Source organism: Bos grunniens, chromosome 14 (assembly GCF_055505025.1).
Source record: "Bos grunniens cultivar Pamir isolate PY7600 chromosome 14, Bosgru_T2T1.0, whole genome shotgun sequence".
In the NCBI taxonomy this organism is placed as follows: Eukaryota; Metazoa; Chordata; class Mammalia; order Artiodactyla; family Bovidae; genus Bos; species Bos grunniens.
This window is the reverse complement of record NC_141178.1, coordinates 36,565,115-36,581,587: the sequence shown is the minus strand read 5'-3', so window position 1 is coordinate 36,581,587 and position 16,473 is coordinate 36,565,115. Positions and strand designations below refer to the sequence as shown.

The 16,473-nt window shown below is 39.2% G+C and overlaps 1 protein-coding gene across 50 annotated transcripts in view; it reads left to right on the top strand.

Annotated features, from left to right (window-relative positions):
- The window catches only part of SAMD12 (sterile alpha motif domain containing 12), a 451,161-nt gene that overhangs the window by 133,723 nt on the left and 300,965 nt on the right, over nt 1-16,473 (top strand). For 11 of the 50 annotated variants that reach the window (XR_015140682.1, XR_015140680.1, XR_015140683.1 and 8 more), the window contains one exon: nt 14,848-14,984. The exons of 34 other annotated variants lie outside the window; for them this stretch is intronic. Coding sequence is in view for 11 of the 16 variants with exons in the window: in XM_086336405.1 (XP_086192531.1) it covers nt 14,979-14,984 (6 nt within the window). In the remaining 5 variants the exon portion in view is untranslated. Of the gene's footprint in view, nt 1-1,796; nt 5,903-11,303; nt 11,428-13,502; nt 13,729-14,847; nt 14,985-16,473 lie in introns of those variants that run through there. 5 more of the 50 variants (XM_086336406.1, XM_086336393.1, XR_015140679.1 and 2 more) reach the window with 4 other exon arrangements.

Here is a 16,473-nt window from a genome sequence, read left to right as displayed (position 1 = left end):
AGGGGCACATCCCGTGACAATCTATTGACACATTTGGATCTCTTCCTATTTTATACATATTGCCTAAGTTCACCCTGCAGTCTTTAACGTCCTCTGTTTTGACAAGAAAGGCTGAGCACTGAAAAATTGATGCTTTTGAACTGTGGTATTGGAAAAGATTCTTGAGAGTCCCTTGGACTGCAAAGAGATCATACCAGTCAATCCTAAAGGAAATCCCTAAATATTCATTGGAAGGACTGTGGCTGAAGCTGAAGCTCCAATCATTTGGCCACCTGATGCAAAGAGCTGCCTCAATGGAAAGAACCCTGATGCTAAGAAAGATTGACAGCAAGAGGAGAAAGGGGTGGCAGAAGATGAGATGATTAGATAGCATGGACATGAGTTTCAGCAAACTCTGGGAGATAGTGGAGGACAGAGAAGCTTGGCGTGCTGCAGTCCATGGGGTCACAAAGGGTGAGACGTGACTTAGCAACTGAACAACAGCACCAAGGTGATGAGGATAATGAGAGTAAACCAACATTTACTGTCCGGTGTTTGTCAGGTACTCCATCTTCTTTATGGACATTCACTCATGTGATTCTTAGAGTAGCTCTATAATGTATGTAGTGTCACATCCTCCGCCTACAGGAAGGCAGCCTAGGGAAGTTTCTGTAATTTCTTCATGGTGACACAAATGGGACACTGCAGCACTGGTAACCCCTGTTCTCAGCATATATGATTGGCGGTGAGTGTATGTGTTTAGTTGCTCAGTCATGTCAGACTCTTTGCAACCCCATGGGTCCATGGGATTTCCCAGGCAAGAATACTGGAGTGGCTTGCCATTAGTGGAAGGCATCCATTTACAGACATCTATTGCATCTGCTTTGTGTGACGTGTCCTGAGCACTCAGAGGAAGGAGGTGGTTTTTGTCCTTATGAACTTGTATTCAGCCATGCACACAAATAATTGAGATAAAGAGATGAAAGAGTCTTTTCTGAGAGCACCAGCCAGAAAAGACCAACCAGTTCCTTAGAGGAAAACCAAGAACAGAGGCAGTGCGTTTGATTGCATAGGAATTAACCAGGTGAATAAGAAAAAGGCATTCAAGACTGAGGAAACGCTGTGTGTAGAGGCCTGAAGCCCTTTACTGATTCATTCAACAAATATGTTTGACTTATGGTTACCAGGGGGTTAGGGTAGGAGGGAATAAATTGGAAGATTTGGATTGACATATACATACCACTATTTATAAAATAAATATCTAATATGAACCTACTGTATAGAACAGGGAACTCTGCTCAATACTCTGTAATGGCCTATGGGAGAAAAGAATCTAAAAAAAAAAAAAAAGAGTAGATATATGTATATGTAATAACTGATTCACTTTGCTGTACACCTGAAACTAACACAGCATTGTAAAGCAACTATACTCCAATAAAAATTTTAAAAAATATATGTTTGCCTGCATGTACTCGGACTGCCTTCATGGAGCTTATACCCCACCATCCGACAGATGGAATGAGATTTCGTGGACATGCATGGCATAGCTAGCACACAGCTACACTGGTGCTTACAAAGTAAAGGCAGGTAAAGCTACAGGATGAGTTACCTATTGCTGTTGCAACAGATATCCACAAATAGTGGCTTAAAACAACACAAGTTTATTATCTTCCTGTAGTGGGAGTCATTTGTTGTTGCTGTTGTTGTTTGGTTATAAGTCCGGAATAAATAAATCTTAAGGTCTAAAATCAACATGCTGTCAGGGCTGTGTTCCTTCTCAAGGTTCTAGGGAGGGTCTATTACTTTGTCTCTTCCAGCTTCTAAAGGACACCTGTATTCCCTGACTCACAACCCCTGCCACCATCTTCAAAGCCAGTGGTAAATCACCTTCAAGTGTCTTCTACTCTTATACTCCTGCCTCCTCCAGAAAAGGACCCCTGTTACTACATGGAACACAGCTGGATAACCCTGATCATCTCCCTCCACCTAAATCACAAAGTGCCTGCAGAATCCCTTGTGCCATGGAAGGGAAGGCACTCACAAATTTCAGGGATTAGAATATGGACACCTCTGGGGCCTCTTGTTTGGCAGGAGAGGCAGGTGATGAGTTTCATTTGATGCCCTGGATCCTGGGCTTTGTTTAATAGAATCACAGGAAATGAGCAGCAGCAAAAAGAAGATGGGAGAAAACATTAAGAGGTTTTTGCTTGTAAGAGCTTATGAGGATCTGAAGTAATATCAGTGAGAGTGGAAAAGAGTAAGCAATTTGAGAGAAATTTAGCACAGTTAGCATGGTGATTAACTGGATAAGTGATGAAGGAGAGGGAGAATTCTAAGATGACCTTCAAGTTTCTCCTATGGTCAGCTGGGTAGCAAATATTCTTTATTTTCTGCTTAAAATGATGTTTTTCTGGACTGTTGAGTGTCAGCATAAATATTCAGGCCAGTACCTTAGCTGCATTGACTACTAACAAATCACTGGTGTTAGGTTTTCCAGTTGAAGTTCCTCTTCTGTTTTTATATTTTTTCTCTCCTCCTTTTAATATGCTGGTATATCCAGATGTCTTCTGCACTGAATTGCATTTTAGTGTAGTATATTACTCTAATCTATGACGCAAACCTTTAAGATACGATAAGACTTGACGCACATCACTCTTTCTTTTGGCTTTTGATATGTTTAAGAAAGTAATTTTGATCCAGCAGCCTCATTTCTGGTAATATATCCAAAGGAAATAAAAATCACTATCTTGATGAGATATCTGTACTCCTGCGTTCATTGCAGTATTATTCACAGTAGCAAAGACACGGAAACAATCTAAGTGTCTATGGATAGATGGGAATGGATAAAGAAAATGTGCATATACATATTCCATTGTGTGTTATATATTGATATATATGTACATATATCATTCAGTGTTATAAAAGAAGACAATCCTGCTATTTGTGACAACATGGATGAATCTGGTGGACATTTTGCCAAAAGAAATAAGCAAAAGACAGATATTGTATGATCTCACCTATATGTGGAATCTAGAATAAAAGTGTTAAAGAGTAGTGGTTACCAGAGGCTAGCAGGTGGGGGGAAATATAAGGTATTGATCAAAGGATACAAACTTTCAGTTATAAGATGAATAAATCCTGAAGCTCATATGTACAGCATGGTGACTATACTTAGTAATAATGTATTATATACTGGAAATTTGCCAAGAAAATAGATCTCCAACATTGTCACCATACATTATGGGATGTGGTAAATATGTTAGTTTGATTGTGGTAATCATTTCACAGTGTATACATATAGCAAAATATGTTGTTCACATTAAAAATCTTGCACAGCCTTGCTAATGCAAATTTCAGTTTTTTTCTATAGAACAAACACTTTACCAAAATATGCAACTTTTTTTTGGTGGGAAAAGAGACTGTCCTGTGATTTCTATCCATTTACTGAGGCCTGTGGAAATAAACCTTTATGTACTTAAAGTTATACGGAAAATAGAATAAAATTAATACCAAAAAAACATTGTACACATTATGTATATACTCTTTGTTAAAATTCAAAATATATTAATTCTTACCATTAAACATTGTGTTTGCATAGACTGGGAGAAGTATATGCAACACGTATATCTGACAAGTGACCTGTATTCTGAATAGATAAAGGCATACAGATCAAATTAAAAAAGAAAACAGCTCTACTTTTTAAATTGTCTAAAACTTCACAAAAGAAAAAAAAAATATCAAAGTGGCTGATAAGCCTAGGAAAATATATTGTCATTAGGGGCATATAAATTAGAACCACAGTGAGAAACAATGTCATACTCCTAGAATAGTCAAAACTTCAAAATATCAGCAACATCAAGTCACTGAGGGTGTGGAGCAATCAGAACTCTCTTTCAGTGTGAGTAGAAATATACAGTGTTGCAACTACCTTCCGAAAACTGTCAGCAGCATCTCAAACCTAAACACGGTAAATATAAAGTTAAATACATACTTGCCCAGTGACTCAGAATTCTACTCCTAAGTATTTCCAAGAGAAATTAAGACATATAGCCATGTAAATAATTCTACATGAATATTCATAGCAGTTTTATTCATAATACTCTGAAAGTGTAAACAACTTAAATGTCCATCAGCAGAGAGTGGATCAACAAATTATGGTTGATAATGGCTCTCTGCAACATTAAAAGAGAACAGATTACTTGTACTCACATCAACATGACTGAATCTTACAGACATTGTGTTGAAAGAAACCAGACCCAAAAGCAAACAGACTGCATGATTCCATTTAAATGAGGTATGAAAACAGGCAAAAACCACCTATGGTGATAGAAAATAGAAGATGCTGTAAGGGGTTGGAACTAATCGGAAGAGGACATGAGGGAACTTCCTGGGGGAATGGAATTGTCCTATATCTGATTAGGGTATTGGTTATGCTGAAGCTGAAGTATCAATACTTTGGTCACCTGATGAGAAGAGCTGACTCATTGGAAAAGACCCCGATGTTGGGAAAAATTGAAGGCAGAAGGAGAAGCGGGCAGCAGAGGATGAGATGGTTAGATAGCATCACAGACTCAATGGATTTGAACCTGAGCAAACTCTGGGAGATAGTGGATGGAGGAGCCTGACATGCTGCAGTCCATGGGGTCACAAAGAGTCAGACGTGCCTTAGTGACGAACAACAACAATGTTGATTACAGGGTGAACACACTTCTCAAAGCTCATCAACTGTATATTTAAGGTGTATGCATTTTATTATCTGTAAATTTTATCTGTAAAATAAAAATAGTGTGCTCGGTACCAGGAATGCAATGATGAACAAAATAGATGGGGTCCCTGCCTTCATGGATTTTGGAGTTGGATGAGTGAGAAAGACATTAAATAAGAAATTGCATGAGAGATAAGCCTTATGCTATGGTGTTCTAGTAGGATAAAGCAAGCGAAGACACTCAGGAGAGTGTCCCAAAAGAGGTGATATTTAAGCAGATTCTTAGAGGATGAGAAGGAGTGACTCAAGTGAAGTTGAAGAGGCAATGAGAGATGAGTTTCCTAAGAACTTGGAAAGTGGAAAAAGCAAAACTCACTTATTTAAGGAACGGAAGTAAAATGTGACTCGAACATGGAGAAGAATGGGGAAAGTGACAAAGAAGGACAGTCAGGGGCCAGACAGTAAAAAATCCTGTGGATCGTATTAAGGGCTGCCGTGTGTTGCTGGGGCAAGGGGAATGTAGTGGTTGGCTTTACTCTGTAGAATGATGTGGTTGGTCCAGTGCTACCTACCAGGTTTCCTCCTGTAATTTTTCGTTTAATATTAACAAAAATTTTTTATCTGGGCATGACTGCATGCCCAGAGCAAAAGCTTCATTTCCTAGCCTAACTTGCAGCTCTTTGTGGCCATGTTGCCAAGTTTTGGTCAAGGGGATGTAAATTCCTGGGAGATTTCTCTAGGAGGCAGCTGGGGCATGCCCACCTTCTTCATTTCCTATTCCCGCCTGCTCCCAGGGACTTGGCTGTGGCCTTGAAGGATGCTTGAGCATGGTGGCCACACTGATCCTTGGGTCAGATCCTGAGGACCTCAAGAAGAGCTTACATAGTGGCCCTGAGTGACAAGCCTTCAGACTTTTATGAGAAGGAGAGGGAAAGGAAGAGAGGGAAGAGAGAAGAAAAAGCATGTTTGGAATTTTGGGTAGTTCTAGGTGAAGCTAGTCCTGACTCAGATTTCCGATTTTAAAAAATCATCCTAGCTTCACTGTGATTCCTTGAACACACAGTTTCATCCACTTTCCTTTGATAGTTTGCTTTCTCTTTGGTTTCCCTGTCCTTTAGGGAGTTAAATGATGAAAATGAAACCATCTTTTATCAACACACAACACTCGATGGTTTTACTTTCAATTTCTGCAAGTGGCTGGTTTAAGGTATAGGAAAATGATAGATTGGTCCACAGTTATAAACTAATTACCAAGAACATGGGAACCAAATCTCAATAAATGGGTTGCCCCCCTCTAGTTCATCTTGAGTGAAGTTGATTAGCATCTTAAATAGGAAAGTTGAATGACTCTCATATCTGACTAGTTGTAAAATGTTAGCTTATAATAATGATTTACTACATCAGCAATATCAGACTCCCATTTTAGAAAACGACGAACTAGTTAGGACTTAAAACATTTTACTCAAAAACAAACAAGCAAAAAAATTTACTATCTGCAAGGAAGAAACACAGGCAGGGTCGGTGCATAGTGATGGTATGGAAAAGGACCATTTCTTCCCTATATTAATCTGAAACCTCTCGGATGTTTCTGGACAACAGAGCTGCCTCCATTCCCTCCCATCCCCTGCCTCAGTGTTCACCAGGACCTCAGTATCCTAATACTAACAATTGGCATGATGTTTTGAACAGTTAAATCATGTTACTTTCTTTCAATGAGCCAAACAGAAGATGAAGCTAATATTAAAAAAGCACAATAAAGCAAAAACCATTACAACTGTGCTTAGAACAGAAGGACATTATGAGCTAAAAATGTTTTAAATTAGTTTTTAATGTGAAAATTAAAGGCATTATAAATCCATCACATGAACAGGATAGTAATTTCCAGTCGATGCAAAGAAAAAAATATCCTGATAGGAAGGGTTTTAAAGCACCGGAACAGATCACTGAAGGAAATTTGTCAAGGTGGTTTCTCTGGAGATCTTTAAAGGGGAAGTCCATCTTTTATAGCTGGTGCAGAAGAAACTGGGGAGGAGGCATGTGGCTGAAATTGCTGGCAGTGGAAGGTTTGTCTCTTCTACTGTTAAAAGTTCTGTGTAAAGGGGATGTCTTCGTAATGTTAGAGTTGGAGAAAATTTTTGAAAGCTCAGCATCATTACTAGCCGAAGAAATGCATATTAAAAACAAAATGAGACATTATGACCTTCTTACCAGAATCTCTGTAATTGGAACAACTGCCAATACCAGGGTTTGGCTGGAAAGTGGAGTAACTCATCTTTTACTCATTGTTGCTAAAGTGTGAATTGCTGCAACCTCTTCAGAAAAGTGTTAGGCGAGTTTTTTTTTGCAGGGAGGGGGGATGTTGGGGAGGGAGGTGTCTTTATTTTTTATGAAGTTAAATAAGCAACTCCTGTGACTCTGCAATTCTACTCTTAGGTATTTGCCCAAGAAAATGGAAATATGTCCAAACAAAGTCTTGTATCATAGGAGCTTTATTCAAAATAGCTACAAACTGAAAATAACCTAGGTGTCTGTCAATCAGAGAGGGGAAGAAAGAACTAAAACCAACAATGGTATACTTTCTACACAGCATTAAAAAAGGAGTGAATGGCTGATGCATGTATCAATATGAATAAAATCACAGACTTCATGCTGAACAAAAGAAACCAGGTGCCAGAGTGCCTACACTCTTATCTCAGTGATGTGTGGTTCAAGAGAAGGTGGAACTAAGAGATGGAAGAGAAGCACCAGAATAGCAGGGCCCTCTAGGGCTAGAGACTGGGGGAAAGGGTAATATGTGACAAGTTCTGGTTGAGCAAGGGACATAAGAGAAACCTTCACGGGTGATAGAACTTTCCACTGTCTCGATCTAGGTTGTGATTGCGTGGTGTATACATATGTAAAAAAATTATTGCATTATACAATTTGTACTAGCCTATCTTGCTGTTTGCATGACTTCCCTGGTGGCTCAGGGCTAAAGAATCTGCCTGCAACACAGGAGACCCAGGTTCGATCCCTGGGTTGGGAATATCCCCTGGAGAAGGGAATGGCAGCCCACTCCAGTATTCTTGCTTGGAGAATCCCCATGGACCGAGGAGCCTGGTGGGCTTCAGTTCATGGGATTGCAAAGAACGGGCACAACTGAGTGACTAACACACACACACACCCACGCACACACACTATATACCGCAATACTCTGTATTGTGATTCTGAGTCCTGTGGGAGTGTTGTCCAGTATTGTCCAGTATACTGGATACATTGTATAAAGCACCTGTCTTAAAAGACCGTATTCTTAAAAAAAAAAAAAAAAAAAAAGACCGTATTCTTTTAAATTTTGTTTCCAATTTTGTTGAGATATAATTGATAACACAGTGCTGAATAAGTTTGAGATTTATAGAGTAATTATTTCACTTATGTTTATCATGAAATCATTACCATGATAAATGTAGTTATCATTTATCATCTCATATAAGATACCTGCCCCCCCAAGAAAACCAAAAAACAGTGAAAAATGTTTTCTCTGAGGTGAGAACTTTTAGGATGTACTCTCTTAACAATTTTCCTGTACACCATACAGCAGTGTTAAATGTAGTCATCAAGATGTAAGTTATAGTCCTAGTGCTTATTTATCTTACAGCTGGAAGGTTATACCTTTAATAGTAGGAGAAGGAAATGGCAACCCACTCCAGTGTTCTTGCCTGGAGAATCCCAGGGACGGGGGAGCCTGGTGGGCTGCTGTCTATGGGATCGTACAGAGTCGGACACGACTGAAGCGACTTAGCAGCAGCAACTTAGCAGCATACCTTTAAACCACCTTCCTCCAATTTCCCATCCCTCTCCACTCTAACCTGTGAGCCATAAATCTGATCTTTCTTTCTATATGTTTGAGGGCTTTGTTCTGTTTTTGTATTCTACATATGAGATCATATTTTTCTTTGACTTATTTCACTTCCAATAATGCCCTCAAGATCCATCCTTGGTACAAATGGCAAGATTTCCTCCTTTTTATGGTTGACTAATATTTGATGTCTATGTATACCATAATTTCTTTATCCATTCATCTGTCGATGGACACTTGGGTTATTTCCATTTCTTAGCTATTATAAATAATGTTTCTGTGAACATGAAGATGCAGATATCTCTTTAGCATAATATTTTCATTTCCTCTGGATATATTCCTGAAAGTGGAATTGCTGGATCGTATAGTAGCCCAGATGGTAAAGAATTTGCTGCAATGCAGGAGAGCCAGGTTCGATCCCTGGGTCAGGAAGATCCCCTGGAGAAGGAAATGGCTACCTGCTGCAGTATTCTTGCCTGGAAAATTGCATGGACAGAGGATCCTGGTGGGCTACCGTCCATGGGATTGCAAAGAGTCAGCCATAACTGAGGGACTAACACTTTCACACTTCCATGGGAGTTTAATTTTTAATTTTTTGAAGAGCTTCCATACTCTTCCAAAATGGCTATACCACTTTCCTACTATACCATTGTCCTACCAACAGTGCACAAGGGTTCCCTCTTCTCCACATCCTTGCCAGCATATGTTATCTCTTATTAATAAAAGACATCCTCACAAGTGTCAGTTGATATATCTCATTGTGTTTCTGATTTGCATTGCTCTAATGATTAGTGATATTGAGCATCTTTTCATGTACCTTTTGGCTATTAATATATCTTCTTTGAAAAAATGGGTCTTTTCCTATTTTTTAATCTGATAATGATGATTTTGCTATTAAGTGTATGAGTTCTTTATAGATTTTGAATATTAACCCCTTATCAAGTACATGGTTTGCAGATATTTTTCCCACTTGATAGGTTGACTTTTTGTTTTGCTTGCCTGTGTGTAAGTTTTTCTTTGTTTTTTTTTTTTTTTACCTAGATGTAGTCTCGCTTGTTTATTTATAGTTTTTTCTTCCTTGTGTTTTAAGTGACATATCCAGGAAGTAATTGCCAAGACACATATCAAGGAGCATTTTTCTTATGTTTTCTCCTAGGAGTTTCATGGGTTTTGATCTTATGTTTAAGTCTTTAATTCACTTTAAGTTAATTTTTATTAGTAGTGTAAGACAGGGGTCTAGTTTCATTCTTTTACCCATGAATATCCAGTTTTCTCAGCATCATTTATTGAAGGGACTATATTTTTTATGAGTATTCTTGGCCCCTTTGTCAAATATTAGTTAACCATACATGTATGGGTTTATTTCTATTCTCTAGATTCTGCCCCATCAATCTATGTGTCTGATTTTATATAAGTACCATACCATTTTGTTTACTGTAGCTTTATAATATAGTTTGAGATCAGGAAGTGTGATGCCTCTCTCTTTGTTGTTCTTTCTCAGGATTGCTTTGCTATTTGGGTCTTTGGTGGTTCTATATAAATTTTAGGATTTTTTAAACATCATTTTAAAATGTCATTCTAATATTGATAGAGAGTGCATTGAATCTGTTGATGGCTTTGTATAGTGTGGATATCTTAACAACTTTAATTCTTCCAATCCATGAACATGGGATAATTTTTTATTGTGTTGCCTTCAATTTGTTTTTAATGTTTCCTAGCCTCAATGTAGAGCTCTTTCATTTCCTTGGTTAAACTTATTAAGTTTTTATTATTGTAAATTTCAAGCGCTTTAGATCACGTATCCTGTCATTAAAAAAAAATAATAGTAAAGTGAATGAATGGAGCATGTATGCAATACATCCTTTATAACTGTATCTTTTAGAACAAAATGTATTTGGGGTAAAAAGATCATGATTATTGGTAGTAATTAATTGTGAACTCACATTAGATACTCTTGCTATTTTTTGTGTGCTGACTTGATGCTTTTGATACTAGAAACCCCTTTTTACTGTGCTTATTTATGGGAATAAACATACATTCATTTTAATTCATCAGCTGCCTTGCTGAACTTCATAGTCAATATCTTGGTGTTGAAGGGTAACAATATATTATATTATGTAAAATTAATTAGACTGCCAGAATAGAAAGTCATGATGCATTTGATAGGTCCGTCTCGTAAGTTATGAAGCCATGATGTGAAGTCATGCTAGACTGTGTTAAAATGAACAGAAGAGTGGACTTCAGAAAAGTGAAGTGAAAGTTGCTCAGTCATGTTCAAATCTTTGCAACCCCATGAATATACAGTCCATAACATTATCCAGGCCAGAATACTGGAGTGGGTAGTCTTTCCCTTCTCCAGGGGATCTTCCCAACCCAGGGATCGAACCCAGGTCTCCTGCATTGCAGGCAGATTCTTTACCAGCTGAGCCACCAGGGAAGACCAAGAATAGTGGAGTGGATAGTCTTTCCTTTCTCCAGCAGATCTTCCCAACCCAGGAATCAAACCAGGGTCTCCTGCATTGCAGGTGGATTCTTTACCAACTGAACTACCAGAGAAGCCTGGACTTAGGAAAGACTACTGTCAAATCTCAGTTCTATCACACACTACCTCTAACCAAGTTATTTTTCATTTTTGAGTTTTACTTCTCTAAAGGAGGACCAGTAATACTTGCCTCAGAAGTTCATTTGAACAAGTAGAATAAAATAATATTTGTGAAAATGTCTAGCATAAGGCATAATACATATTAGGTTAAAGCACAGTAAAGCTTCATTCCTTCTTTTCAGGGCTCCCAGAAGCCACACGAAGCATCTAGACTTGGAGTTCTTCCTTTTTGCTAAACGACCACGTGGTTGGCCACTCCCAGCCTGCATAGCAGGAGCATCTAGGTGAACTCTGAAATAGATGAAGGTACCCGTGATGCATGCTGGGTTGTGGCCTGGATGGTCTTCCAGCCCCTTCTGGACCTTATTCTCTGCTTAGTCATTAAACTTAGTGTACCTTCTCTTCAACTCCCCTTCACAAAACTCATAGTCTTTTGAATCAGATACATTTCCCAACTGCATCACAGTTGTATCAAATAGCCAGAGAATGATAATATCAAAAGTCTAGAGCTGCTAACAACCCAGAGTGGTAGAGTGGGTTGCCTGAGTGGGAGAGCCTACAGCATACCAGGTCCCTTATGTGCATTTGGTATTGGGTATTCTGTTTACCCCATAGATCCAGCCTCACCCATCTTCACCCTACTCAGACCCTGGTAGGACCACATCACCCAGCTCCCTTGACCTCTGACTTCCAGTTGGGAAACACCAGCAGGAGACCAAAGGGCAGGAGGAGAGTGAGGTTGAAATGTTCATTTCTCTTCTCCCCCCATACCAAGCTTTGATTGACGGCAGCTACAGTCTGCTACCTGAGGCCATGGCCCCCATTGGGCAGTACTTCTCATTTGGCTCAGGTCTCTTCAGGCTGCATTAGCAGCTCTCTCCCCTTCAGTCCTAGAGGTGGTATCTGCCTCCCACCATTGCTGGCCCAGAGGTGACGCTCCCACCCCTGCTGGTTCCATTAAGCCTTCCTGTACCTTTGTCAGTGGTTCTTACTGTGTTAATTTTCTGTCGCTTCCATAACATGACCACAGATTCTGTCTTAGAACGTATATGTATGTTAGAAGTCTGTCATAGGTCTCACTGGGCAAAAATCAAGGTTAGTTAGGGAAACTCCAGGGAAGAATCCACTCCCTTATCTTTTCTGGCTTCTAGAGGTACCCACATTCCTTGACTTATGGCCCCTTCTTCCATCTTCAAAGCCAGCAACAGCAGATTGAGTCCTCATAGCCAATCTCTCTGACCCCATCTTCTGCCACTGTGTTCTGCTTTTAAGATTGGCCTACTTGGGTAGTTTAGGATAATTTCCCCATCTCAAGGTTTTAACATCGATCAATCCAGCAAAGTTCCTTTTTCCCAAGTTCCAGGTTTACAGGGATTAGAATGTTAGCATCTTTGATGGCCTTTATTCTGCCTACTGAAGCTTGTTGTTCAGTTGCTAAATCATGTCCACCTCTTTGCGACCCTATGGACTGCAGCATTCCAGGCTTTCCTGCCTCCAAATATCTCTTGGAGTTTGCTCAAACTCGTATCCACTGAGTTGGTGATGCCATCCAACCATCTCATCCTCTGTTACCCACTTCTACCCTCAGTCTTTGCCAGCATCAGGTTCTTTGCCAGTGAGTCACCTCTTCACACCAGGTGGCCCAACGTATTGGAGCTTCAGCTGAAACACTAAATTCTCTTCTTTTACCCCTTTGTGTTATCTGTTTCCTACCAGCACACTGATAAAGTATGCTTTAATCCCATTCCCTAGTGACTCTGTGATATATAAGTGTTTCACAGATGAGAAGATTGAGGACAGAAACCAGTCAGCTAAATTTGGATTTACCATACCCAGTATTAGGTAATTTTAATGATGTTTGGCTAGTTTAAAAAGAGATTCAGAAAATCCAAAATTGTTTATGTCTTTTAGCTGCTGGAACTACCCAAGAAATTTCATAAACATTGCCTAACTCAAGGCAGAATTATTTGGTGTACAATATGTGTATGTAAAATACATATGCGTTTATGTATTCTGCCCCCCAACTTCCACAACCCGAACATCATAACCCAGGATAAAGAAAAGGGAGTAGAAGAAAGAATCTGTATCAGGAGGTTGTAACTTTGAAAAACTGTGGAATAAGGGAGGTTCACTTTATTCTGGCTCCTTTGACATCTCTGCTTCTCTCCTCATCTAGCCACTCAATTTAGTTTCTTCTTCTTCCTTCTGCACCCCACCCTCACCTCTATGTATCTAATAAGTCATTGCAGCTTTGGTGTGAATTGTTTTAATATATTGGGTTGGCCAAAAAGTTCATTTGGGCTTTTCCAAAACATGGGTTTTAACATAATATGGAAAAACCCGAAGAAACATTTTGGCCAACCTGCTATTATCTCCCCCAGGATAATTGATGTGGTGAAAGAGGAGGTATCTGCAAAGCAGCTCATCTCGTTTACTTAAAATATTAGAGGATATCTTGGGCCCATGGGTCATTTGGTCCTGCCTGGTTAATCCCGCTGCATTCATCTCCTCACTGCTGATCCTGTGTGCTACGCGAACCAAAGTAACAGAGAAGCTGCGTTGGCGAAGGAACACTTGGCAGAACAACAGTCCAGTTGAAAAGCCAAGGTTTGGGTCTACAGATTTTGCTGATGCAGTTGGAGACAACCCAGGGGCAGATTCCATGCAGGGAGCCAGGGCCACCGTCAGCAGCTTTGAGTAGATCTAATAGCATGCAAGCCCTGTAGGAACAGGGATTGATGTCTAGTTTCCTTGGTCTCCATATTCCCAGTGCCCAGCATACATATTCTATAGATTGTTGTTAAGTGAAGGACTGAGAGAAAGAGAGGAAGGAGAGAAAGAAGTGGCATTTTTAGAGTCTGTAACCACTCCACCAAAGATAAAGGGTGACTTTTTCTCTTGCCGTCTTTTGCCCCTCTTAAAGTAAAGCACTCAAGGGTTGACAGACGTGTCTTGACAGCCAGAAAGAAGCAAAGCCCCACAGGAGAAATTAACTGTTGATTTTGAAAGAGAATTTCAACTGCTGTCTCAACTAATGTGTTTTCCTTCCTAAGGAGACAATGATATTTGATGATAAAGCTGTACCAATAATACGTATGTAACCTACTTGTTGGGGCCTCCCAGGTAGCCAGTGGTAAAGAAGCCGCCTACTAATACAGGAGATACAGGAGCCACGGGTTTGATCCCTAGGTTGGGAACATGCCCTGGAGTAGGAAATGGCAACTTGCACTCCCACTCCAGTGTTCTTCACTGGAAAATTCCATGGAGAATGGAGCCTGGCGAGCTATGGTGCATGGGGTTTGCAAAGAGTTGGATACAACTGAATGAATGAGCACACACACAGCTTACTTGTAATAGAATATTGTAGATCAGTATATAAATGTGTCAAATCAACATGTGTGTGCCTTAAACTTATACAATATTGCATGTCAATTATGTCTCAATAATAAAAAAAATATCATGGATCAATTGGGAATTCTCTTGCCTAACATACTTCAATACATTCTCCCAGTAATCACACCACTTCATCCTCATGACTTACATCACTGAAGTCTCTGCTCACATGTTCCTTTCTAGAGATCATCTCCCAACCTCATTACTGCCCCTTCCCTTTTCCTCATAGCACATGCCATGGTATTACATTACATTATAACTGTTTATCCCCACCAGAATGAACGTCCGTGCAGCTAGGCACTTTCTCTGTTTTGTTTCCTGTTGTGTCCTCAGTACTGAGAACAGTCCTTGACCCAGAGTTGGCACTCAGGATATATTTGCTGAATGAATGAACCTGGCTTTGAATCTATCTGGTGACCTTCGACAGGCCCGTCTCTCTGCACCTCAGTCTTATCATCTATGAAATGGGGGTAAGAATTACAATATGGAGTTATTTTGACAATTAGTATTCAAAAGATCCTGGCACACCCATCTGAACTTTCAAAGACCTTCAAAAATAGGGGTTTCTTTCATGTTACCTGTTTTAATTGCATATATTCTTGAATGTAGGTCATTTTTCTTTGCTAAAAGATAATTATTAATATTATTAGGTATTCAGGAAACTTGTTAATATTAATGATCTAGATACGAGTTGTAGTAGTCAAATCTCATCAATGAGACAGAAAATCAAAGTTGGCCACTGACCATTAAATAAAATGTTATAATGACATTCACTAGATGGCAATCTTGGTCTCAATATGGCAAGAATTGAATGATTGACAGAAGTTCTTATTTGTTAAAGAAAATTGTAAATGACCACGTTAGATGACATAAGCAGAGCCATAAATGTAGAAAGTGATTTAAGACTAAGTTCTTATAATGTCAGTCCCTTTCAATTTGCAAATCTAAGTGGTATGTTTCTCCATTAAAAAGTCTGTGCAAATGCAAAATACTGTCTCCTTAAAATGTCAAGTGCAGTGAATTACTAAGATGTTGCTGATGGTTTGTGTTTTAACCTCAAAAACTTCCAGTTATTGTCTTGATTGTTACAAATAGCAGATGTGCTTTCTGACATGGTTATTACTTTATTAAATAATTTTATTTAATGCACTTTTATCTCTCCCATGTCTCTCTAATAATTTATTCATAAAGTTCATCATATTCTGCATAAAACTAGCACAATTATATTTGTACCTGAATTTTTTTTTTTTAGATTGAGATGGATGACAAAGATCAGATATGTTAAAATTACTTTGCTGCATTGCCCTCTAATTGCCAGTTTTACTGAATGTGAAACGTATTTACCTTCTCATCATTGTGCTTTCCCTGGGAATAACACTCCAAAGTCAATGAAAACTCTGTTCACTACAAAGCATACTTTCTGGTGGTCCTTCTTAGACTCCTTCTGCAAAAGTATCAGAATGTTTTTTATCACATTCAGATGTGATAAAAGGTGAAGTGAACTCTGGGGCTTCCCAGGTACTGCAATGGTAAAGAATCTGCCTGCTAATGCAGGAGATGTAGGAGACATGGGTTCAAACCCTGAGTTGGGAAGTTCTCCAGAAAAGGAAATAGCAACCAACTCCAGTCTTCTTGCTTAGAGAATTCCATGAGTAGAAGAACCTGGTGAACTACAGTCCAAGGGATCACAAAGAGTCAGACATGATTGAGCATGCACATATGAGGTTAACTTTATGGATGACCTGAATTACTGATTGTTGGGCAGTTTTAAAGCAAGCAAAGAAACATATCTGTTTTCCTTATCTTTCATTTGGTAGCTGTTCAGTATTAATAACCAGTGGGAGTTGAACGTGTAAGAAGTGACATGCATTGTGACTAGTTTTTAAGATATCTTTGCCTCGGAAAGTCGTCTTTATTCTAGAGAGAAAATTGACATGACTGATGATGTTTGCTTTTGGA